Source organism: Rhinopithecus bieti, unplaced genomic scaffold (genome assembly GCF_001698545.2).
Source record: "Rhinopithecus bieti isolate Rb0 unplaced genomic scaffold, ASM169854v2 scaffold_44965, whole genome shotgun sequence".
NCBI lineage: Eukaryota > Metazoa > Chordata > Mammalia > Primates > Cercopithecidae > Rhinopithecus > Rhinopithecus bieti.
Window position 1 is genome coordinate 104,986 of NW_016818013.1, and position 23,850 is coordinate 128,835.

At 43.4% G+C, this 23,850-nt stretch overlaps 1 protein-coding gene across 1 annotated transcript in view; it reads left to right on the forward strand.

Moving 5' to 3' along the window:
* Nucleotides 1-9,456: 9,456 nt before the first annotated feature.
* LANCL2 (LanC like glutathione S-transferase 2) overlaps nt 9,457-23,850 on the forward strand; it is a 71,633-nt gene continuing 57,239 nt past the window's right edge. Inside the window, exon 1 of the mRNA XM_017856537.1 lies at nt 9,457-10,398. Coding sequence (XP_017712026.1) covers nt 10,195-10,398 — 204 coding nt within the window. The 5' untranslated portion in view covers nt 9,457-10,194. The remainder of the gene's footprint in view (nt 10,399-23,850) is intronic.

A 23,850-nucleotide genomic window follows, 5' to 3' on the forward strand; every position in this document is an offset into this window, starting at 1 on the left:
AAAAAAAAAAAAAAAAAAAAAAAAAAAAAAAAAAAAAAAAAAAAAATCAGTTGACTGTAAATATGTGGATTTATTTCTAGTTTCTCTATTCTATCCCGTTGGTCTAGGTATCTCTTTTTATGCCAGAACATGCTGTTTTGGTTACTACACTTTGTAGTACATTTTGAAGTCAGGTAGTGTGATGCTTTTGACTTTTTTTTCTCCCTCAGGATTGCTTTGGTAATTTGAGGTCCTTTTGGGTTCCATATAAATTTTAGTTTATATATTTTTTAAGAGTAGCATGGTGTTTTTTATTTGGAAGACAAATGGTTACATTTAGTGGAAGGCAGAGGTCTTATTAAATAAATGCTCATTACAAAGTAGTTCTCAAACAGGATGGAAAGAAATTTTTCCTAGGCTCTCCACCAGAATACAAAATCAAAGTCTGTAGTGACAGTGCAAATATGAAAAAATTTCATGTATTCATGAACTCATGTCTGAAGAACTTTTATCTAGGTGAAAAAAGATAAAAATATTTTTCTTATACCCTGTGTCTCAATTAAGAGAAGAAGAACTATTCAGGCCGGGCATGGTGGCTCATGCCTGTAACCTCAGCACTTTGGGAGGCCAAGGTGGGTGGATTACCTGAGGTCAGGAGTTCAAGACCAGCCTGACCAACATGGTGAAACCCCGTTTCTAAAAAAAAAACTAGCCAGGCATGGTGGCACATGCCTGTAATCCCAGTCACTTGAGAGGCTGAGGCAAGAGAATCACTTGAACCTGGGAGGCACAGGTTGCAGTGAGCTGAGATTGTGCTATTGCACTCCAGCCTGGGCAACAAGAGTGAAACTCCATTTCAAAAAAAAAAAAATAGCCAAGATTTTTCGTATGCACAAGGTGCAAAATGTTGCTGGCAAGAAGAAAAATCAGCAAAGGCTTGCTCAGGAGAGATGTCTTGGGAATCTGCTGTTTTGCAGGTTGATCTGTATTCTCAGACAAACTGCCAGGAAGGAGCAGCCCACATGGGAATGGAAGCCTGAGAGGGAAGAGTTGAAAGGGAAACTCTATCCAGGAGATAAAGCATGCAGCTCTGGTAAGCAGTTTATAAAGGAGGCTTGCTTCCAGCAGCTTCAGTGCTGTCAAGTGGAGTCCAAGTATCCCTCAGAACCCAGGATCGTCACGGTACCCAGCCATCATGACTGCATGCCTTGCACCGGGCCCTTATGTTGACCCTCACTCCTGAAATTGCTACAATCCCCCAGGTGTCTACTCCCAGTTTTGAACTGCCTAAAAAATTGTGCTCACTGATGGAAATGCAAATAGTGACATAAACTGAAGCCTTTGCCTGAAGAAGAGAAAATAAATTAAATAGGATAACAACAACAACAAAAAATACGCAGCAAAAGAAAAAAAGTTAATATCAAAGAATTGAGAGGGCTTTAGACAAACTTTTAAAGGCCTCATATACTTTGCACAATAGTCTTAAAATGTGCAGCTCAAGTGTGAAGTCAAAGACATCTTATGCTGCCATACAATTATGCCAAAGAACACACTGAGCTCATCTTTATTCATTCTAGGAATTAGAATGTAGCTGCACTTAACTACCACCTTATGTGAAATATAAACAATATATTTTCACAATTTTAGTTTAACTTTTATGATACAGTCTCTATCAAACAATTGATGATGAAATTTCCATCCCAATATAACTGAATTTATTTTCAGTGGCCTTTTTCCAGTAGGAATTCTCCTTGATATTGTGAACCGTCTGAACATTCAATGTCAACAGGAGGTTGTGTCAAATTGGTAGAATCATGGATGTCTTCTATTTGCTTGTGCCTTTCTATCTTTTTCAAATACTTCTTTATAAACACATAAACACTTACAATCAGGAAAAATATAAATAAACAGTAGGCAAGCAAGCAAATGTTTAATTTGACTTGCTGAAAATAATTAAATCCACCTGATTTAAATCACAGCTGTGGCTGCCCACTTGCTGCTTCCCCATGAAGCCGTCTCATCACTGCTGGGGCCCATGAACTCCCACACAGTAAGCGCCTTTGATACTCCTAATGCCAGGCATCACATAGGAGGGAGGGAAACAGTTACTGAGAGGTTTAGAACCAGCGGGGCTTTGACTGTGACAGAGCAACTGGGGTAAACATGCTCTTCTTCCTTCCCCACTGGCATTATTTCTGCAGTCGGGGAAAGCAAACCCCGGGCTGTGTAGGGTCTGGGACAAATAATGTTTTGCAGGGTGGCTATTTACATAAACGATTTGAATCACCCCAAGTCATTGTGACAGCACCATTCTTGTGGCTTAATCTCTCTCTGGGGCACTTTCCTGGAAAACCCCACAAGTTCCAGCCACAGATACCCCCGAAAAACTCCAGAGATACAAGTCCTAGAGCTCCTGGGGTATCTGTAGGCTAGAATGTAGAGGGTTGGAGAGTTCTCCAAAGGGAAGAATTGGGAATGAACCCTTGTATGTCCCATAGGGCTTGGGGCACCCCATCCAGTTGACATTGCCAGACTTGGCCAATCCCAGGGGTGGGAGAAGAACGTGGACATTGTTGAGGAAGAGCCTAGAGTGACATTATGCCATCCATGTCTGTTTCTCTTTATCCTTCTCTCTTTCTTCCTCTGCCCAGCACACTACGTCTCATGGGGACAAGTCACAGCACATTTGAGGGAAGCATCCAATGCTCACATCCAAAGCCTTCTTTTGTGTCCTCTAATTAGTAAAAAATTTATGTCCTAGTGTGGAGCCCAGGTGTTTTGAGTCTCTCCACCTCACGTGGTATTATACAAGCTAGATCATTCATTTTTTCTCCCTGTATTGTTTGATAGGCAGATCATGGCACCCTGCTATCTAGGTACTGGTCATCAGTCCCTTGATTCGTATGTATGTGTAACAGCTTTAATGAGATATGATTCACATACCATATAATTCATTCCTTTACAGTGTACAAATTCAGTGGCTTCCAGTGTATTCACAGAGTTGTGCAACTATCACCATAATCCATTGTAGATAATTTTCATCACTACAAAATGAAACCCCATACCTCCTAGCCTTCGGTTCCCAACCTCCTCCCATCAGCTCCTGATACTGACTATTTTTTTTGTCTTAATAGATTAACCTATTCTGGACATTTCATAGAAATGGAATCATGCAATGTGTGATCTTCCGTGACTGGCTTCTTTCACTTAACACAGTGTTTTCAAGGTTCATCCATGTTATCATATGTATCAATACTGCATTCCCTTTTATGTGGTAAAATAAACACAACATAAAATTCACCATTTTAAGTATTTTATGGTGTACAATTCAGTAGCATTTTGTTCACAATGTTGTGCAGCAGTCACTACTACCTAGTTCCAGAACATTATCATTCCTAAAGGAAAATCCTGACTCGTTAATAAGTCACTCCCCATCTCTTCCCTCTCCCAGCCCCTGGTAACTCCTAAGCTGCTTTCTGTCACTATGAATTTGCTTATTCTGGACATTTCATATAAATAGGATCAGACGATATTTACCATTTTCTGACTAGCTTCCTTGTCTAGTATGTTTTCAACATTCATCCATGTCATAGCAAGTATCAATACTTCATTCCTTTTCAGTGTTGAATAATATTCTCTTGTAGAAACATACAGTGTCACATTTTATTTTTCCATTCATCAATTGAGGAATGTGTGTATTGTTTACACTTTTTGGCTGCTATTAATGCTGCCATGAACATTCATGTACAAGTCTTCCCGTTGACTTATGTTTTAATTTATCTTGGGCATATACCCAAACATGGAGCCTCTACCTTTTATATTCTCCTAGGTGGCTTAGTGGGTCCTCATGAGAATGGAACAATTTAGGACCTAAACTCACAGGACAGCTTCTTAGGAAGTTTAAGGAACTCACTGTATCCTTGAAATAACCAGGACAGATCCTCCAAACATGAAAATAAATGGAGAAACACCACATGGGGAGGGTAACTGGATCTTGTGTCTCCAACTCCTGTGATTTACACCCTCTTGGGTTTTCTTAACTTCCACAGCTGCCCCTTGCTGATGGCAGACTGGGCACAGCTCCCTCCCTTTGATACTCTGACCCCAAATCGGCTCCATTCCTGTGATATGAGTGAGCACAAACTGAAATTGTTAAAACAAGACTTTAGTAAGGCTTGTATTAGTCTGTATTCATATGCTATAGAGAAATACCTGAGATTGGGTAATTTATGAAGAAAAGAGGTTTTAATTGGTTCTCAGTTCTGCAGGTTGTACAGGAAGCATGATGATCTGCTCGGCTTCTGGGGAGGCCCTGGGAAGCTTACAACCATGGCAGAAGGCAAAGGGGGAGCAGGCATGAGATATGGCCAGAGGAGAAGATAGTGAAGTTGGGGGTGGGGTGCTGCACACTTTTGAACAACCAAATCTCATGAAATCACTCACTATAATGAGGACCTCACCAATGAAATGGTGCTAAACCGTTCATGAGAAATCCACTCCCATGATCCAACCACCTTCCACCAGGTCCCACTTCCAACAATGGGGATTACATTTCAATATGAGATTTGGGCAGGGACACGGATCCAAACTCTATCAGACTCCAAAGAAAAATGGGAACAGATCAAGATAGCACATACATAATAATGTGGTTTAAAATGCACAATGTATTCCCCTTAAATAGGGGTCTGGTCACTTGGATGTCCCCCCAGACACAACTAGATCCCTCCATGTCTGGACCAAGAGGTTGGGGCTCTGAGTGGGGCAGGAGTCCCGATTCCTGTCTATATGGTCCAGCTGGAAGATGAGCAAGACTGACATCCACTCACTTAAGAGGAAGTCTCACCCATTCTTAGAGGGCAGCCTTACCGATAGTCTCAACAATGTCAAAATGCCTCACACTAAGCCCGACATCCCATGAGACATGGACACATGGCAGACAGGGCGTGGTTTCCATGCAATTATCTGTTTGGGACACTAGTGAAGTAGCTGGCCAGCACATTCTTTATAAAAGGAGAAGCTGCATCAAATGTAGTCCAGGCTGTGTCAAAAGAAGCCTATTTCTTTGCATGGAGAAGAGTAAGAAAATAATCACGTAGATAAAGGCAGAAGCAGCAACCTGAGACCTGAGATGGTACCTTATAGCACTTGTTAAGGAAAATACTTTTGTATGTTTTAGAGAAAAGATCTGACCTCTGCAGCTGCTCTTTGTGCCAGGTAAAGCGGATCTCACTAACCTATGAATTTCAATGGTTCATTGCCTGCAAACCAGTCTCCTCCCAAATCTTTTTTTTTTTTTTTCTTTTTTTTTTTTTGAGACGGAGTCTCGCTCTGTAGCCCAGGCTGGAGTGCAGTGGCGCGATCTCAGCTCACTGCAAGCTCCGCCTCCCGGGTTCCCGCCATTCTCCTGCCTCAGCCTCCCGAGTAGCTGGGACTACAGGCGCCCGCCATCTCGCCCGGCTAGTTTTTTGTATTTTTTAGTAGAGACGGGGTTTCACCGTGTAGACCAGGATGGTCTCGATCTCCTGACCTCGTGATCCACCCGTCTCGGCCTCCCAAAGTGCTGGGATTACAGGCTTGAGCCACCGCGCCCGGCCCCAAATCTTAACAAGAGTCGTCCTGGTGTCCTATGTGTCTTATGTTCATGAACAAATCTACTCCCTGAGTGCTGCCACTGTTCTTCAGGGTGCCATACTGTCTCTATCATGCTGACAGGTATGATGGCCACAGCACCAGACCCCTCAGAGTCCCCATGTGGTCTGCTGTGAGGTGGTCTGCTGTGAGGTGGGGAAAATGCACCGTTATTGGCAGAGCAGTTCCTTCACTCAGCATGACTACCTTCTGTTTTCCTACCACCCTTCCACAGGTGGTACTGTGGACAGAGACCCTGTTTTCTATTCTTTCATGATCAGTCAGGTGAGGCCACAATGGGGACACAGGGGAGGCACAGAAACCAGTTGACTGTGCTTCTAGGTCCTAGAAAGGCAGTCACTGTGCACTATGAAGGGGCCACCCTGCAAAGGGAGGGGCTCTACCACGTGGGAGGGGAGCAGAGGGAGTGGGGACCTGTGAGACAGTGCTATTACTGGGGGTCAGGGTGGACACAAGCAAAAAGCAGGTGGGGCTTCATCAGTGTGTTCAGTGTCTCTAATATTACAGGAAAATTATTCAATGTCAACTGTTAAAGCACAGGCTCTTAATTTGTTTTCTGTTGCTTATAACATAATACCTGAAACTAGGTAATTTATAAAGAAAGGGAATTTATTTTTTACAGTTTTGGAGTTGGAAAAGTCTAAGGTCAAAGGGCCACACCTGGCCTGGGCCTTCTTGTTGGTGGAGAGTCTCTGCAGAGTCTGGAGGCAGCACAGAGCACCCCATGGCAAGGGGTTGAGTGTGCCAGCTTAGGTCTCTCTTCTTCATATAGAGAGCTACAGTCCCACTCTGAGACAACCTACTAATCCATTCATCCATGAATGGATTACTGTCACACTGGGGATTAAGTCTCAACATGACTCTGAGAGAGGAAAAACATTCACACCATTCACGGCACACGGCTGACTTTATTGAGGACCTTAATGGTATGGGGACTACCACGATGGGATTCTGCAGTGAGGGGAGAAAGATTGAGCTTAATTCCCAATACAAGTGGAAATGGATAGCCAAGAAGCAAGATGGGGGTGACTGGATGGAAAATTACTAAGAGATAACATGAGGGGTAAGGTGGGTACTGACTAATCTTACCTAAAAGGCTTCTTGCTGAACACAGGCCAGGATGATCCAACATCACCTAGGGGATGGTGAGGGATGGGGAACCTGGTCAAATAATGGGGGTGATCACATATTAGGGAGTGGTTCTTGCTAAAGTGACTTAGCAAGGCTCTTTGCTAAAGCTGGATTTTATAAGGAAGTGTGCAGATGGGCCTTGAAGGAGATTCAGGAGCCTGACTAGTATGGTAGAGCAAAGAATCTCTGTCACTAGGTCACAGTCCAGGAGGGCAGGAAGGGGAACTGTGGCAGGGCCAGCTCACCAGGCTCGGGCATCTGGCCACCTGGGCGGGGTGGGGGATGGGGGGCTCACTGCCTGTTTTCGGTTTTGAGGCTGCAGGGAAGCATGAAGTTTTGAAATACATAATACAGGCCCCACGTGGTTCTGACCCAGCGCCACGCAGTTCTCAGAACCATATATTCTAGCCCTGCAAGCACCTGAGGCTTGGTTCCCGGGCCAGGGGGTGGTACCTGACCAGAGGAGAGCTGGGGCTGTCTGCGGGGCCCCAGGGCTCAGCGATGGCTGAACCCCACAGTGAGACCTCGTGCCCCGGGTTTTCCATCACTTTCCTGTCTCTCACGTTTGGGGCGCTCCAGATGAAGCTGTCCTGAGGGGTGGCGTTTCTCAGGGAGGCGCCCCCACCTCAGCTCCTCCTGTCTCAGGCCCCACTTGGTGGGGAGCGCCACAGGCGGGGAGCCCGGGCTTGCCCCTGTGAGCAGTCACCGCTGCTCTGTGCCCCGAAACCCTCCTCCCCGCCCCTCCACCTTGCTGCCTGCTGTGGCTTTAGAAGGGAGCTCAAGCTCAGCGGCATTTGGGGCATCCACATTAGGTGCTGGGAAATGGAAGAGGATGACATTGCTTATTTTGACTCAGATTTTCAAGGATGAACATACCCTCCCCCGATAACTACTTCCGCACCCGCCGGCCACCCAGTACGGCCTTGCCCCGCACCGCGCCCGGCGGCCTCCCTGGAGGGCTGTGACCCACGCACCGCACCCAGCGGCTTCCCCAGGTTGCTGCTCTGCCCAGTGCCCTCAGCCTGAACGGCGCCCCAGATCTCAGCGTGGTGCCACAATGCCGCCCTGTCCCACATCGTGTCCTTTGACTCTGTCTTCGAGAGAAACGTCGGTTGCCAGGGGTCCTCACAACTCCTCGGGTGTGCTTTGGGCCGGAATGTATGTCCTCTTGCCCTTCTCTTACACAGAAGAGTGGGAGGGTGTCCTAAGAATTTGGCTTGTCCTAAGGAAAATAAAATCGTAATTTCAAGGAACTGACCAAGGTCTCTGTACTACTGAAGAGCTCAAGAGTGGCCACGGGGGAAGATAGCCCTCGGTGTGAAAGGGCCGCAGAAGGGATCCCATGTGTTCTGCATTAAAAAGCCCCTAGGGGACAGGAGGCTGAAGAAAGGGAACCTGCCACTTCTCCATAAAATAGTGTCAGTGAGCTGTCCAGGAGAGCAGAGGATCTGCCGATCAGACAGCATTTAGGAAAACATGCCCATTCCTTAAATTGGGTTTCGAGTTTTCAGCTTTTGAAAATATTTGTCTTTAGGACCGGTTTGTGTACTTGCCAACAGTTACCAGTTATCCACCAGCAGACTGCAGGAAGAAGAGACAATCTTCACTTCCCTTCTGGGTAGGGAGAGCTCAGAGTTCACCAGGCTTAACCTAACAAAGCCCGCAGTGGACGTTTCTGCTGTACCTGTCCAAGGCGTGATAGTTCTCCAGGCTTTGGGCAACATCTACTGTGGGTTATTTCGTCTAGTTGAATCCCTGTGGTGCGATAAGGATGGCTCCTAAAGCATGTCGGCATCAGTAGTTCCTGGAGTGGATTTTCCTACACCGTGTAGGTATGAAAATTTGATGGGAGAAAAGACCCCAGGAAAGGGGAAAGCAGGAGAGTGGTGCTAAGGGATGCTGCTATAACAGTCATCCTGTTGTATCCGTTGTTTCCCTGAACTTTGAAGATAGTTATGCTGAGTATCCCCTTCAAAATGATTTTCTTCTACACTGTACCTTCCCATGGTCATGTTCTTGGTGGGGTGTGTTTCACATGTCCAGCCCTGTGGGGTTGGGGGGGACACTAGAAGAGGTAGTGGGAAGCCAGACTTTCCCACATCACTCCACTGAGGCCACCTAGGCAGGAGGGACTGAGCCTTCCCTGTGCTCGGCACTGTGTTTTTCTTCATCATGTCACTTTTTACATTACATTAATGTGTATCTCTGCTTGCTTCCAGAAAAGCACCTACATCAGCTATGCTGTAATCCTTGCTTTTCTCACCCAATAACTGGGAATCCCCAGAGAGCCAAAACTATCTTTTTAATCTCTTATTTCTCCATCACCTAGTACCACTTCGTGTTCAATGTTTACTGAGCGGAAGAAAACGGAAATAAGACATTTTCCTCAAGGAGCAGAAATCATTACACGTATTTGGTTCTAAACAAACAACAAAAATAAAGAGAACCAACGAAGACTAAAGTAAACCACATCACGATTATACAAATGCAAAGATCTGGTTGGTTATGTCATTTTTATAATACATACTATGCTCTTTGCTAATTAACACTGGAGGACTCTTTCTGGTCGATAAAATATTTGGATAATTAAGTATGCTTTCATTTTATGTCCCGGTACCAAAGAAGTCCATTTATTCAAAACAAAGGGACTGAACATAAAACATAAAAAGAAAAAAAAAAAGGCCTGTGGCTCCTCCTCCCAGACACCCCCCTCCAACAGTGATGAATAGGAGGGACTGTCTCCCTCCCCCTCCCTCGGAGACTAGCCTTGCAGTGTTTGAGGCTGTTTTGAAATTCTGTTCTTTAGAGGAGATTTTTTTTTTTCTTCTTAATATCAAAGAACTGCTGCTATTCCTTTGGGCTGGCACAGCAGGGGCCGGTGAAATGCAGGCTGACGACCGCGCGTCAGGGGCTGTGCTCGCCCCGGTCGGCGACGCGCACACACCTTGAGTGACAGCGACTTCTTCTCTACAGGTTTTCCCCGCGGGAGCGTGGCCCTTTCGGGCGTTCGGTTTTCTCTGGAAATCGCCAAAACGGCTAGCCGGGCGCAGCGATCCCGACCCGGGGACTCCAGCCCCGGCCGTGCGCGTCGCCGCGGACTGGCTCTGCGGGCCACGGGGAAGGTGCAGGGAGGCGCAAGCAGGCTGTGAGCCGCCGGGCGCTCCCGCGAGCCCGCTCCTCCCCGCCGGGAGCAGGGCAGAGGCGCCGGGAGCAGGGCAGAGGCACCGCGCCCACCGCCTCCGCGGCCGCCTGATGTGCCAGCAGCCCGCGACGAGGCAGTCCCAGCGCAGAAGCCCCGCTCCTGCTGCCAGCGCGCGGCCTCGCTCCTCCTAGAGGACGCTCTCTGCGCAGGCCCCGTGAGGAGGCGGCGGCGGGGCGAGCCGCAGCGCCGAGGCAGGAGGTTTGTCCCCGCCCGCGCGCCGTACCGCGGCGGAGATGGGCGAGACCATGTCAAAGAGGCTGAAGCTCCACCTGGGAGGGGAGGCAGAAATGGAGGAACGGGCGTTCGCCAACCCCTTCCCGGACTACGAGGCCGCTACCGGGGCGCTGCTCGCCGCCGGAGCGGCCGAAGAGACAGGCTGTGTTCGTCCCCCGGCCACCACGGATGAGCCTGGCCTCCCGTTTCATCAGGACGGGAAGGTGAGTCGGCGGCCGGGCCGCAGCGCCGCCGGAGGGGGAGCGCGGCGGTGGTAGCGTCCACCCTCCGCCAGGCGTGACGTCACAGGCGCGCGCCGCGCTTGGGAGGGCCTCGGGCGGGAGGGCGTAGGATGGTAACCGCTGGCACCTGGCTCCGGGCCTTCGCTTGAGCGGCGCGTAGGGTTCGTGGGCTTCAGCTGCGTGAGCCACGTTCCAGCAGTTCGGCCCTCCTGGCCCCGCGGGCCTTTGAAATGCGCGTACAGTGCGCTTTCCTTCTTGGTCCGAGCGGCGGGTTCGCGGTGCGGGCTTGTGCACCGGTGAGGCCCGCGGACACCTCCCGCCACTCGACGGAACGCTCTGCCGGCGACCTGCTCCTCACACCTGGCCTGGAGGCTGGCTTTCCTTGGCTATGTCTGGTCCCTGGGCTCCTGCTGACAAATAAGCATTGTCCATGTAAATTTATTACTGTCTGTGTGCCCAAGAATGGGAAGTGGATGTAAGGGGAGGCCAAACTTCACTTTCTTAGGCTCGCGAGGTGGGCCACAGCGTTACATTGACATAAAACAGATTAACAGGAGAAAAACATACACATCTCTTGAACATGTTATACGTGAAAAAGACACAGAGAAGTGGCAAAACCCAATACTTTCATGCTAGGCAGAACCAAGAGCAGCAGCTGTGGGAGAGTCAAGTGTGCGGAGAGGGTAACGGAAGATGGAACTGTTTGAACCACGTCTGGGTAGAAATCTCCGCTTTTCCCGGCTGCGGTGCCGACTGCTTCTTTGTCCCTGGCGTAGGGAGGCCATCTTTTACAACTTTATCTCCTTTTAGGAAGAAAAGGGGGCAGTTTAGAACACTTTTCTGGTTTTTCAAGTGCTTTTAGCTTAAAATAATGCTTATGCCAGAGACGTATTTTTGGGGTGGCATACCCTGTCAGCCTTCACGGGCTGTCTGAACAAACTCTAAGGTGGGAGGCAAAAAGTGGAAATGAAATAAAAGATTAAGTATCAGCACAACTGTTTTCATGCTTGGTAAAACCGTACCTTTACCAGGTTTTCTTTCTCCACTGAGGTACGTGTTCCAATGCCCACTTCACCTCCCTGGATCCCCATATTTACATATTTGTAAAGGGGACAAGTTGGCTAAAACTAAGAAGGTAATTTTGAAAGAGCTATTGGTCTGAATATGGAATCTAAGGCAAGTGACTTCTGTAAACCTCTCTCTTCTTGAATGTGGTTAAAAACTGGAAACAGGCCGGGCGCAGTGGCTCACACCGGTAGTCCCAGCACTTTGGAAGGTCGAAGCGGGCTGGTTGCCTGAGCCCGTCAGTTGGAGACCAGCCTGGCCAACATGGCGAAACCCTGTCTCTACAAAAAAAAAAAAAAAAAATACAAAAATTAGCTGAGCGTGGTGGTGGACGCCTGTTGTTCCAGCTACTCGGGTGGCCGAGGTATGAGAATCGCTTGAGCCTGGGAGGTCGAGGTTGCAGTGAGTCGAGATCTCGCCATTGCATTCCAGCCTGGGCGACAGAAGTGAGATGCAGTCTCAAAAACAAAAGCAAGCAAACCTGTGGGAACAAGTCCTAATTCATGGGGTGTGTCTGAATTAGATGAAGCATATAAATTGCCTAGCAAACTGCCTGATGTAGTACCTTAAGTAGAGCCTCAATAAATGTTAACCTCTTCCCCCTGATGATTTAAGTTACACAGTTTACAATTCATATTCAGTATTGGTTTTCTCTAGATTTCTTCTATTTTACATACAAATATGTGTTTCATTTGTGACTTAGTGTTTCATTTTTTAATAACAAAAATAAAAATCTGGCAAACATTGAAGAAACTGCATCATTCATTCTTATTACCAGTTGCCATCTCAATACTATCCTTGGAGTAAGTAGGTTACAGCAAATGTTTAGTGAAAGATGAATGAAATGAACTCTTGACATGAGAGTAATAATAATGATAGAGACATGGGAATCAGGTGAGTTTCATTTGCAACTTCACAGGAGATAAACACTAATTTAACTCAAAGTTCTGAAATTGCGTATTTTTCTTTTTACCCTTTATATCTGGATAAATGTGATTTTTGACCTCAGCTGTATACCTGATTTATGTTGAAAAGAAAATTAGACTACAAGTAACTAATGGGGCTTGTGATATCTCTGCAATGAAATGTTAAGTTGGGGTGGGGATCTATGCCAGTGGTTATGAGTATATGCTAAAGAAAGGACGAAATGGACATCATATTGTTGTTGAATGTGAAAATGAGAGGGATAGTGGTCTTAAAAGGTGGAAAGACTGCCTCTTGATAATTGGAAAGTCATCAGATAAAATGAATATGAGCCACTGTCCTCCCTATTAATATTTTTATGATTGACAGATTAAATTTTGATTTTAAAATAAGAATGCAATTTGAGGATGTCAAACTATGCCTTGTTTTGTAGACATGAAATTTCAAGAAAATGAGGGTGTTATGGGTTGAATTGTGTCCCCTACCAGAAAAAGAGGTATTGAAGGTTGAAGTCCTAACCCATTGGAACCTCAGAATGTGACATTTGGAAATAAGGTTATGGCAGAAGTAATTAGTTAAAATGAGGTCATACTGGAATATGATGGGCCCTTAATCCAACGTGACTGGTGTTCTTATACGAAGAGAAGAGAGCCGGGTGTGATGGCTCATGCCTGTAATACTAGCACTTTGGGAGGTCGAGGCAGGAGGATCACTTGAGGGCAGAGTGCAAGACTAACCTGGGCAACATAGTGAGACTCTGTCTCTTTTTTTAAAAACAATTTTAGAAGAAAGAGACATAGGGAGAAAGAAGATGGCCATGTGATGATGGAGGCAGAGATTGGAATTGCCAGTCAACACCAGAAACTAGAAGAGGCAAGGAAGGATTCTCCTCTGTAAGTTTGATGAGGAGCATGGCCCTGTTGATACGCTGATTTTGGAATTGTAGACTCCAGAACTATGAAAAAATAAATTTATGTGGTTTTAAGCCACCCAGTTTGTTGAACTTTGTGGTGCCCCTAGGGTAACTTGTTAATATGTAAGTTAAGCATTGAATAATTTTCTCTCCATGATGTTACCCAGTAAGGATTACAAAAATTTACCAACACAATAACATTTTATTACTAAGTATTCTTTAAGTCATTTACTCTATCTCATTTTAGGTTGGCTGCCTAGGTGTGTGGTGTGATCAGTCAATAAAATTAGCCTCTGATTCTAAAACCACTCAAGTCTGCTTCTCTGAGCCATATTCCCATACATTGGTATTTATAACATTTTTTACATTATTGGGCCAAATATTATGAAAAGCAGTAAACCAATATAGTAGCAGTTGTTTTCAATTATGGAAGGCCTCTGAAGCAGACACTCTTAGTTACTCATCTAACAGCCGTTTCCTCCTTTTTACTTGATTTTGTTGTGACTGTGGACTTAAGGAGAATTGAACCCAGCTCCAGGAGCTGAATCATGATTAATCTCTGCCAGTGATTCTCAAAGTGTGATTCTTTGACCAGGAGCAGCAGCAGCTTTATATCTGATGTTCAAGTCCATCCAGGAGATGGATACCATGCAGAGTTTAATAGGAAAAGTTTAACATAAATAATTGTTATAAACTATGAGACTGGAGTAATGCGAGATTGTCTCATGAGAAGAAAGAGAACTCTGAAGAGTACAGGAATAGCAGACAGAAGGAGCAGCCCCACCCCTAGGGCTGAGAGGGCACTCGAGTAAAGGCCCCTGTGATTAGCTGTGTTGCTGTGTAATAATTATCCCAACACTTAGCATCTGTATAAACACTTATGGTCTCATGTAGTGTCTGAGAGTCAGGAATCCGGCTGCAGGTTAGCTGGGTGGTTCTGGCTCATGGTCTCTGGAGAAGCTGCACTCAAGCTTAGCCAGGGCTGCTGTCATTTTAAGGCTTAACTGGGGCAGGAGAATCTGCTCAAAGCTCATTCACATGGTTGGTAGTCGGCCTTGCTAGATGTTTTCTGGAGGCTTCAGTGTCTAAACCACATGGGCCACTCCTTAGGGCTGCCTCATGACATAGTGGCTGGCTTCCGCGAGACTGAGTGATCAAAGAGAAAAGTGTGCAAGAGCACCCAAGATGGAAGCTGCAGTCATTGTATTTATTATGTAATCTCAGAAGTAACATACCATCACGCCTGCCATATTGTGTCATATTAGAAGCAAGACAGTAAATCCAGCCCACGCTCAAGTGGAGGGATTATACAGGAGCATAAATACCATGAACTGTAGAGTGCTCAGCCAGGGCTGAAATCTTGAACTCGTTAGAGAGGACATGGCCATACCTCATTCGTTGGCAGAGAAATTGCTGTGATACTGTACCGTTGCCAGAAGTGTAGCCTCCTGCAATGAGTGTTACAGTAAGTGACCATATGTAAAGAATATCTTGGGGGCACACGAGAAGAAAGAAGACATGTTAATTCTGCCCATTCGCATCAGGGAAGGCGTTTTACATTAAAATGATACTTGTATGGTCTTTGAAAGATTAAGTGGGGGTTTTCCAGGCTCAGGTAGGGAACTCCGTGAGCAAGGACTTAAGGGATATCACATTATGAGAATCTTTTTTTTTTTTTTTTTTTTTCTGAGACGGAGTACAGCATGACTGGAGAAGTGGGAACGTGAATGGCACTGGGGGTAATAAGGCTGAAGAGGGTAATTGGAGTTGATGCTGAAGGACTTGATGGATTGAAAGGATTCTTTTAAAATGAAATTTAAAATTGTATATTTAAGGTATACCACATGATGTTATGTGATACGTATAGGTAGTAAAATGGTTTCTATAGAGAGGCAAATTAATGTATTCCCAATGTCACATAATTACCCACTGTTTTTTGTTTCTGTGGCCAGGGCAGATGAAGTCTATTCACTTAGCATGAATCCCACATCCAGTGCGTTTTTATTCCCTGTAGTCCTCATGTTGTACATTAAAACTCTAGACTTGTTTGTCCTACATATCTGCCATTTTGTATCCTTTGACTATTTCCTCTCCTTCCTCCAACTCACTGCCTCTGGTAACCGCTGTTTTGTTCTCTATGTATAGTTTTGGGTGTTTGCAGGCTGGAATGTAGTGGCATGATTGTGGCTCCCTCCCGAGCTTGAGTTATCCTCCCACCACAGCTGCCTGAGTTGCTGGGACCACAGGCGAGTACCACCATGCCCAGCTAATTTTTGTATTTTTTGTAGAAACAGGGTTTTGCCATGTTGCCCAGGCTGGTCTCAAACTCTTGGGCTCAAGGAATTTTTCTCAGCTCATGCGCTGCTGCTTCATTTTAAGAATTGTTTCCTTTGCTGTGCAGAAGCTTTTAAATTTGATATAGGTAATATTTGTTTATTTCTACTTTTGTGCCATGAGCTTTTGGTGTGATACCAAAAAATTATTGCTATGGCCAGTGTCCAGGAGCTTTTCCCCATGTTCTCTTCTAGGAGTTTTATAGTTTCTGGTCAATCCAAAGGACTTTACAACTTTTTCCACAGAAAAAAAATCAGGAAAACTTGTCTATAATTTTACACAATCTTGAGCTGTTGGAAATGCTTTAGTTTATGATTATTTAATTTTCCACATTTTTGTTTTGAAACTTTAAAATTTGTTTAACATCATAATATATGATGGAAGCATAAGGAAATCAATACTACCCTAATACCCAGAGACATGTGATTTTTTTCTCTTTATTCAAAATGAACTAAATTGTGTGTGTGTGTGTGTGTGTGTGTGTGTGTGTGTGTCAGGTGGAAGGTGGGGGAATATACTCTACAACTTCTCAAAGTGAGGTTTGTGGATCGAAATCATCAGCTGTTCCTCAAAGATTGTTAGAAATGCAGATCCCACTCCAGACCCAAGGAACCGCAGTCTGCATTTTAACAAGATCCTCATGCCAGAGTACTCATACATTTGAGAAGCGTTGAGGAAAACTGTTCTACATATAGCTTTATTAAATTTTCTTTTAATATGAACTTAACCTCCAGCCAGTTTTCAATTCCTGATGTGGAAAGATATTGACATAGAAGGGTAATGGCAAGATTATGGAGAGGAGACTAAGAAGATATTATACATGAACATTTTCCATCTTTTGGAAATAAATTGTAGTATAGAGCAGGTAAGAGCTTTAATAGTCTTGTGTTTGACTCCTACTTTTCTGCCATTTATGACTTGTAGACTTTGAGCAAGTTATTTAATCACACGCTGAACCTTGCTTTTCTTACCTCGTCAACTTGATGTAAATGGTTAAATTGAAAGGCTAACTGAGGTTCTTAATATAACATAGTTGTAATATAACGTATTTGCTAAAACTTTTAATAATGTAGATGTAATATAAGCACCCCCTCATCACTGGGTTGTTGTAATGGCTAATTAGGTTAATACATTTAAAACATTCAGAACGGTGCTGAGTACAGTTAGTACCTGGGTACACATAGTTACTGATACATAGGTGAGTAGTAAGAGTTCAGTTAATGATAGCTATTAACATTATTATAGACGTAGCTTATTTGTATTAGAGTATAAAATGTGATAATGAAAAATTTCTTTACATTTTATATTTTCAGTGGAATGCAGAAAAAAAATACATACCTGTTTTTGCTCCTTAAATAAATGCTTATTCTTGTCTCCTTTTCTTTCTAAGGAAAATATGGTTAGGTGTACAATATTCATATGGATATATCCTCAGATTGCCAACAGTTTCCAGATTTCTGAATTCCATACACATACTTTCTTCACTCTCGTCATCTCTGAAAGGGAGTGGGAACTCCTGTTGGTGGTGAGATGATAAGAAATAACCAAACCATTTGGAAATGTGGAGGTTGGGAATTCTACCCATAGTAGAACCTACCAGCTCATGCTGTGCACCTTTGGGCCTCAGCAAGATTGAAAATTGTCATCTATCAAGCCTGGGTCTCCAGATTCATAAGTTTATGCTTGAAACTTCAAACAGAAGCTCTGAACACTTAATTCATGATTACCAAGGGCTTACTGTAATACATTTCTATTTCTTTTTCCCACTTTATTCGTTTCTGAGAACAGGAATTTTTTCTTGAGTGTACTTGAGTTATCATTTTTTAATTTTTTAAATATTTATTTATTTATTTGAGACATGTCTCAATAATTTGAGACAGGGTCTTATTCTGTTTCCCACACTGGAGTGCAGTGGCACAATCATAGCTCACTGCAGCCTTCACCTGCCAGGTTCAAGAGATCCTCCCACCTCAGCCTCCCAAGTAGCTGGGACTGCAGGTGTATTCCACCACACCCAGCTAATTTTTAAAATTGTTTTTGTAGAGATGGTGTTCTGCCATGTTGCCCATTATAGTCCTGAACTCCTGAGCCCAAGCAATTCTCTCCTGCCTCAACTTCCCAAAGTGTTGGGATTACAGGTATAAGCCATCACACCCACGGAGTTATTTTTAAACATCCTCACTGCTTGATACTGAAATAGGAATGCAGTAGGTAGTAAATGTTTGTTGAATGAATAAATCTATTGAAATTTTAAAAATTGTTATTTTTTATGAGAATCATTTTTTGCATATTAATGATATAATTTTGTATTTTAAAAACTATTCTGTATCTAGAATGTTACATCTTGGACTCCTGGATGGCATTCCAGGCTACTATAAGTCAAGAACTGTGTAATATGCTTTGGGAGTTCTGGGTGAGGAGTGTGCTCTGTAAGGGCAACTAGCAGTTGACTAGGGCCAGACTAGGTTTTGAGCAAATTTTGCGTGAATGGAATTGAATGTAACAAACTGAGTTCTTTCGAAAACGTTCCTGTCTTTTATAGATTTTAGTTAGTACCATGCAGCAATTGTTTAATCAAAATGAAACCTAACTTCTCACTGAGAGCTTTCCATAATTAAATATAATTTGACCACAAAGTCCCACTATCTCCATGGGTTCCTTGTCCCTTGAACTGTAGTTATGTATGTTTTGAGCCCTTGTGTGCAGTTTATTAATATATTGCCACTTAGCAGTTTGTCCTTGGTTCTTTATTGCAATTGTAAACTTCCTTGTGGTTATGCCATATATCCCCTACAGAGCATAGACAACAGATGAATTTTTATGATACACATCAAAATTGGATTGAGGTGTGTGTGCTTAGGATATGTAATCTAGAATATTTTCTGTTATATTACTGAGCTTGAAATAAGAAAACAGAAGCAGACCAGATTATTTAAATCTATGACTATTTTTAGCAGAATGAACTATTTTCAAACAACTCTGCAAAATAGCATTATCTTGATAGATTCAGTTTAGGTAAGGACCTGTTATTGAAAATACCACTATTAAAGGTAGATGTTACTGTCAGAAGATACAGCTTCTCCACTTCTGCCTACTTTTCCCATGTAGTAATTAGCTTTGAGGTAGGGATTGGGGGACTTTTGTTTTATTCATTTTGTTTGCAAAATGGAGTGTTACAAAGCAAGCCCACACTCTTGCTAGGTATAACATCACATCATATCTTCATATATCTAACATTACAAGTGATCATTAGCCTAGGAGAGCTGAATTAGGAAATGCACTTCCCCCACCCATACCCCTCAGCAGAAAGGTTTATTAAAATCTTTCCTAAGAAAAGAATTACTTTATGGTATACAGTTTGCAAAGTTTGCACATCATCACATATGTAAAATGTGAGTCAAAAAACTATTTTTATCATCTTTAAAATGTAGGCAAGTTATTTTCTCTTAGCTTCAGTTTCTGCATGCATACCATGATGATAATGTTGTTTTAGATTATCAAGAGGATTAAATTAGGATTATCAAGAGGATTAAATTAGATTAAGTGTCTCAAATACCCCATTTATTAGGAGTGTAGTAATAATAAAACCATCTTTTTTTTTTTTTAATTAAGCTCTCCTGGTGCATTTCAAGTATTACTCATGCCTAAATGTTCAATTTATGCATAACTATTCAAAACATACCTTTTTCTTTTTAGGAGTTAGTTATTATGTGCATGTTGAACTCTTGTTTTTAGACTTTTCACTCTCCTCTATTTATAGTTAAGATCATAATTTTTTACAAGTTAATTGTCAATCTGTTTTAAGTTTTCTGTATTTTTATGTATGGCAGTTTTATTTCCTCAAACTAGCACTAAATTTATCATAAAAAATACAGAAGAACACAAGTATTTTAGAAAGAGAATGATTGCATATTCTGTATTTTTCAGATGGAATGACTTGTTTCTTCAGGAATGCCCATGGCTTTCTCCTAAATGCATTTTAAATATCATCTCTGTCCCTCAGCACAGAATGCCCCCCTGCTTTTCACACAGCGAGCTCCTGTCTTTCTGTGACATACCTGTGGGAGGCTTCTTCCTCCAGGGTCTTTCTCAGAGTTGCCCAGGCAGACTCTGTTGCTTGGCCATTCCAAAGCCACTCAAAGGATGAGCTAAGAAAGTCGTGTTCTTATCCATTGTTGCCATGAATACCACCAATTTTGCAGTTTAAATCAGCACCTATTTATTTATCATCTTTAAAATGAAGTCAGAAGTCCAGGTACAGTCTGGCCCTACTGGCTCCTCTGCTTAGAATTTCATAAGGCCAAAGTCAAGGTGTCTTCAGCAGGGCGCGGTGGCTCAAGCCTGTAATCCCAGCACTTTGAAAGGCCGAGACGGGCGGATCACGAGGTCAGGAGATCGAGACCATCCTGGCTAACACGGTGAAACCCCGTCTCTACTAAAAAATACAAAAAACTAGCCGGGCGAGGTGGCGGGCGCCTGTAGTCCCAGCTACTCGGGAGGCTGAGGCAGGAGAATGGCGTAAACCCGGGAAGCGGAGCTTGCAGTGAGCTGAGATCCAGCTACTGCACTCCAGCCCGGGCGACAGAGCGAGACTCCGTCTCAAAAAAAAAAAAAAAAAAAAAAGGTGTCTTCAAGGCTGCCTTCTCTCCTGGAGTCCCTGAGGGTGTATCTGCTTCCCGGCTCGTTGAGGCTGTTGGCCAAATCCAATTCATTGTGGCTGCACGAGTGTTCCCCACTTCCCTGCTGGCTGGCCTTTGCTCCTCGGTGCCGCCTGAGCCCTGCCCATGCTTTCCACATGGTCCTTCCAGCACCCGCAGTTCAAGTCTCTCTCACACTTCACATCTCTCTGATGAGCCCTGCTTGGATAATCCAGCATCCTCTCCCTGTTTTGTAGTCTGTGACCTGTTTCAAGTTCCAGGACATCTTTGGGGGCCATCCTGCCTACCATAAAGGTTTCTAGTGCTTGTAGTCTGGAGTGGCTGCCTGGGTCCAAACTCCAGTCTGCCCCTTACTGTTGATATCACTTTTGGTAAGTTACTTTACCTCTCTCCTGTGCTTCATAGTTCTCATAGTTCTCATTTGTAAATGGGGTTAATAGTTGTAGCTTCACCATAGAGTTTTTATGATAGCAGTGAAGGGCAACAACAGTCTTAGAGTCAATGCATTCCTTTCATGGGGCTCAGGATCCACCAGACTCCACATGGACAGCCCTGCAAAGCAAGCTCCTCAGCTTTTAGCCCATTGCGGAGCAAGCTTTCAGGGCCTTCTAGTCCACACAGTGCCCCACTGATGATACTCCCTAATCAAAGAATGGGTCTCCTGGGTCCATCAGGAAGCCCCCTAACGGACTCACAGTGATTGTCGATGCCTTTCCATCCCGTCTCCACCCTCCTGAATGCCCCTGCTACACACTTGCCTGCTACTTGTGAGCGGGCATCTGGTAACAATCCCAGTAAACTCCTGAATGCCTTACACAATGGTGAAGTAAGATTGTTTTCAGATATCAGTCTGCATACATTTATATATTTTCTTGAATATACCATATTGCATATTGCTAGTCAGGCACTTATTATATGGAATCATAATTATTTTTACATTTGGCTCATTAGACGAGGGACATTTTGGGGAGTACCCAGTCTTATTCAGCTTTGTGTCCCAATAACAGTGCCTGGTACATGAAAAGCATTAGCTATTTGTTTTTCAAAAGAATAGCTAATATTATACTCCAGATTTGCTAATCATCTACATTTTATTTCTTCCTCACCTATTTCAAAGGTATCTGAAAGTTAGAAAAATATATATAGTGCTGGGTATTTTATCATATATGAATTTGTTAATAGGCTAATTCTGTTTGCTCTGCTTTATGCCGAGATAAAGAAAATTTCATCCTTTATCTTCAGTAACAATTGTTAGAGTGTTGATATTATCTAAAATATTTGTAAAATTGTAAAAATTTGTAAAATCTACCTTTTTTTATATGCAATATAAGATGTAGCTTATGAATATACTGATCTGAGCCCTTACCTTCTCTAAAATCTAGAGTTGAGGGAGAGAGGTACAGAATATGTGAATATGTTCTAGCAAATGACAAATTAGGAAATAAATTATTCCCCTCAATTATTCCTGTGATGTACATGGAAAAAACATCGCGAATACAAAGAAAGTTAATTTCTTGAAACGTTTTTCAAGAATATAACTGGTGTAATTTGTATGCTTCAGTATCACCCAGTGTCTGTCTGCCATCTGTTTATCTTTCCCTTCCTCTTTCTCTCTCCTTCCCCTATTCCCCCTTCCCCCTCCTCTTCTGTCTCTTCTTCCCACCCTACCCCCCCCAGGAAAAAAAGCTTTTTTATTTGATTCTAAGATTTATTACCATGAAATCATGTGAGGAAGAGAAGTAAATCTTGCCATAAATGTGCCTTGTGCATCATTTGGAATAATAGATGCAGTGACACTTCACAAGGGGTTTTACAACCAGTGATTAATATCTACTCCAATATATTTCTGCTTTATAATACACTTGGGCATTCTTGTTTGGGAAAATTGTCTACCCACCATGTAGGAAAAGAACATTTTCTTCCCAATTGCAGTGTAATTGCTAAAAATCAATTTCAGAGTTAAGAGATAAAACCTCCAAAGTTCTTTAACTGCTCCTGCTGTTTCTGGGCTATGCGGCAGGTACATATTTCTATTCATATAGTATGAATGAGTGAAGGCTGTACGTCCTGCATATCCAAAGGTAAAATGTAAATACAGAATCAAGCAAAAAATTTCACAATAAGCAGAGAATGCGCAGCCCGGGAACTTTAGAAGTAGACAGTCTAGTCAGAGTTTCAAGAGCTTTGTCTCTCATTGTCATGAGACCTCAAGTAAGCCTCGGTTTTCTTACCTAAAAAATGGAATGATGTGAAGATTATTTGAAATATATAAAGCACTTAGTGCCAAATACATAGTAAGTGCTCAATAATTGTTAGTTATCTTTATAATACCATTATTGCCAGGTGCAGTGGCTTACTCCTGTAATCCTAGCACTTTGAGAGGCTAAGGTGGGTGGATCACTTGAGGCCAGGAGTTCAAGACCATCCTGCCCAACATGGGGAAACCCTGTCCCTACTGAAAATACAAAAATTGGCCGGATGTGGTGGCGTATGCCTATAATCCTAGCTACCAGGAGGCTTGAGGCATGAGAATCACTTGAACCCAGGAGGTAGGAGGTTGCAGTGAGCTGAGATCGCGCCACTGCACTCTAGCCTGGGCGACAGAGTGAGACTCAGCCTCAAAAAAAAAAAGGAAAAAATTGTGTGTGTGCATATATCTATATTCACATGTGTATATATGTGTGTGTGTGTATGTATAAATAAAATACCATTATTAAATGAGACAAACCAGTTAAAATTTCTCCTGGTACAGTAATCTCCATCAAATGTGAATAGAATTAGAGCATAATAAATGTTTTTTGTACATGAGAATTTTGTTCCAGTATAAACAAATTAGAAGCCTCTTTTATGAGAAATAGGAAAAGGGGAACCAGAAAAAGTACCTTATGGCAAAGGGCAGAGAAATTAATGGTTTTTGCAATGAAATTTTGGCAAATATTAAAGGGAATTGGAGAAAGCAATCACAAGTCTTAAAAATATACTCCAGTAGCATTTATGAGGAGTGAAGGGTTAGTAGTATATGCTTTGGAATTAGGTTATCGTGATAGAGCTAAGACTGCATATGAGTGTGCATTAGGCCTAGAAAACTCAACTTAGAGGTACTTTAATCAGCAGGCAGAAGGGGAGAAAAGTTAGGGAAGTTCTTTCTTTTTTATCATGAAAAATAAGAACCTCTCAGGACCTCCTAGAAGACTTTCATTTAGGTCTCATTGGTCAGAACTGTGTCATGTGGCCACCCTTGTGCATAACGGGCCTGGGAAATCAAGCGTCTCTTCTGGGGCTGGATGCCCTGCTATTTTGAATGTAATCAGATTGCTGTTAACAAGCAGGAAGGGTATGGGGACTAGATATGGGCCAGGAACTATCTTAAGGGTTCTGCCACCGCAGGTATTAAAGAGGTATCCCCCATTTATTCCTTCTCATGCAAATGATTCTGCATCTCTTTGATTACTGTAGAAACCAAAGGTCAAGACACAGGAGGTGTAAGTTACTAACCTGGAGTCAAAAGTTTTAAGAAGTTGGATGGAGAACCATATGGTT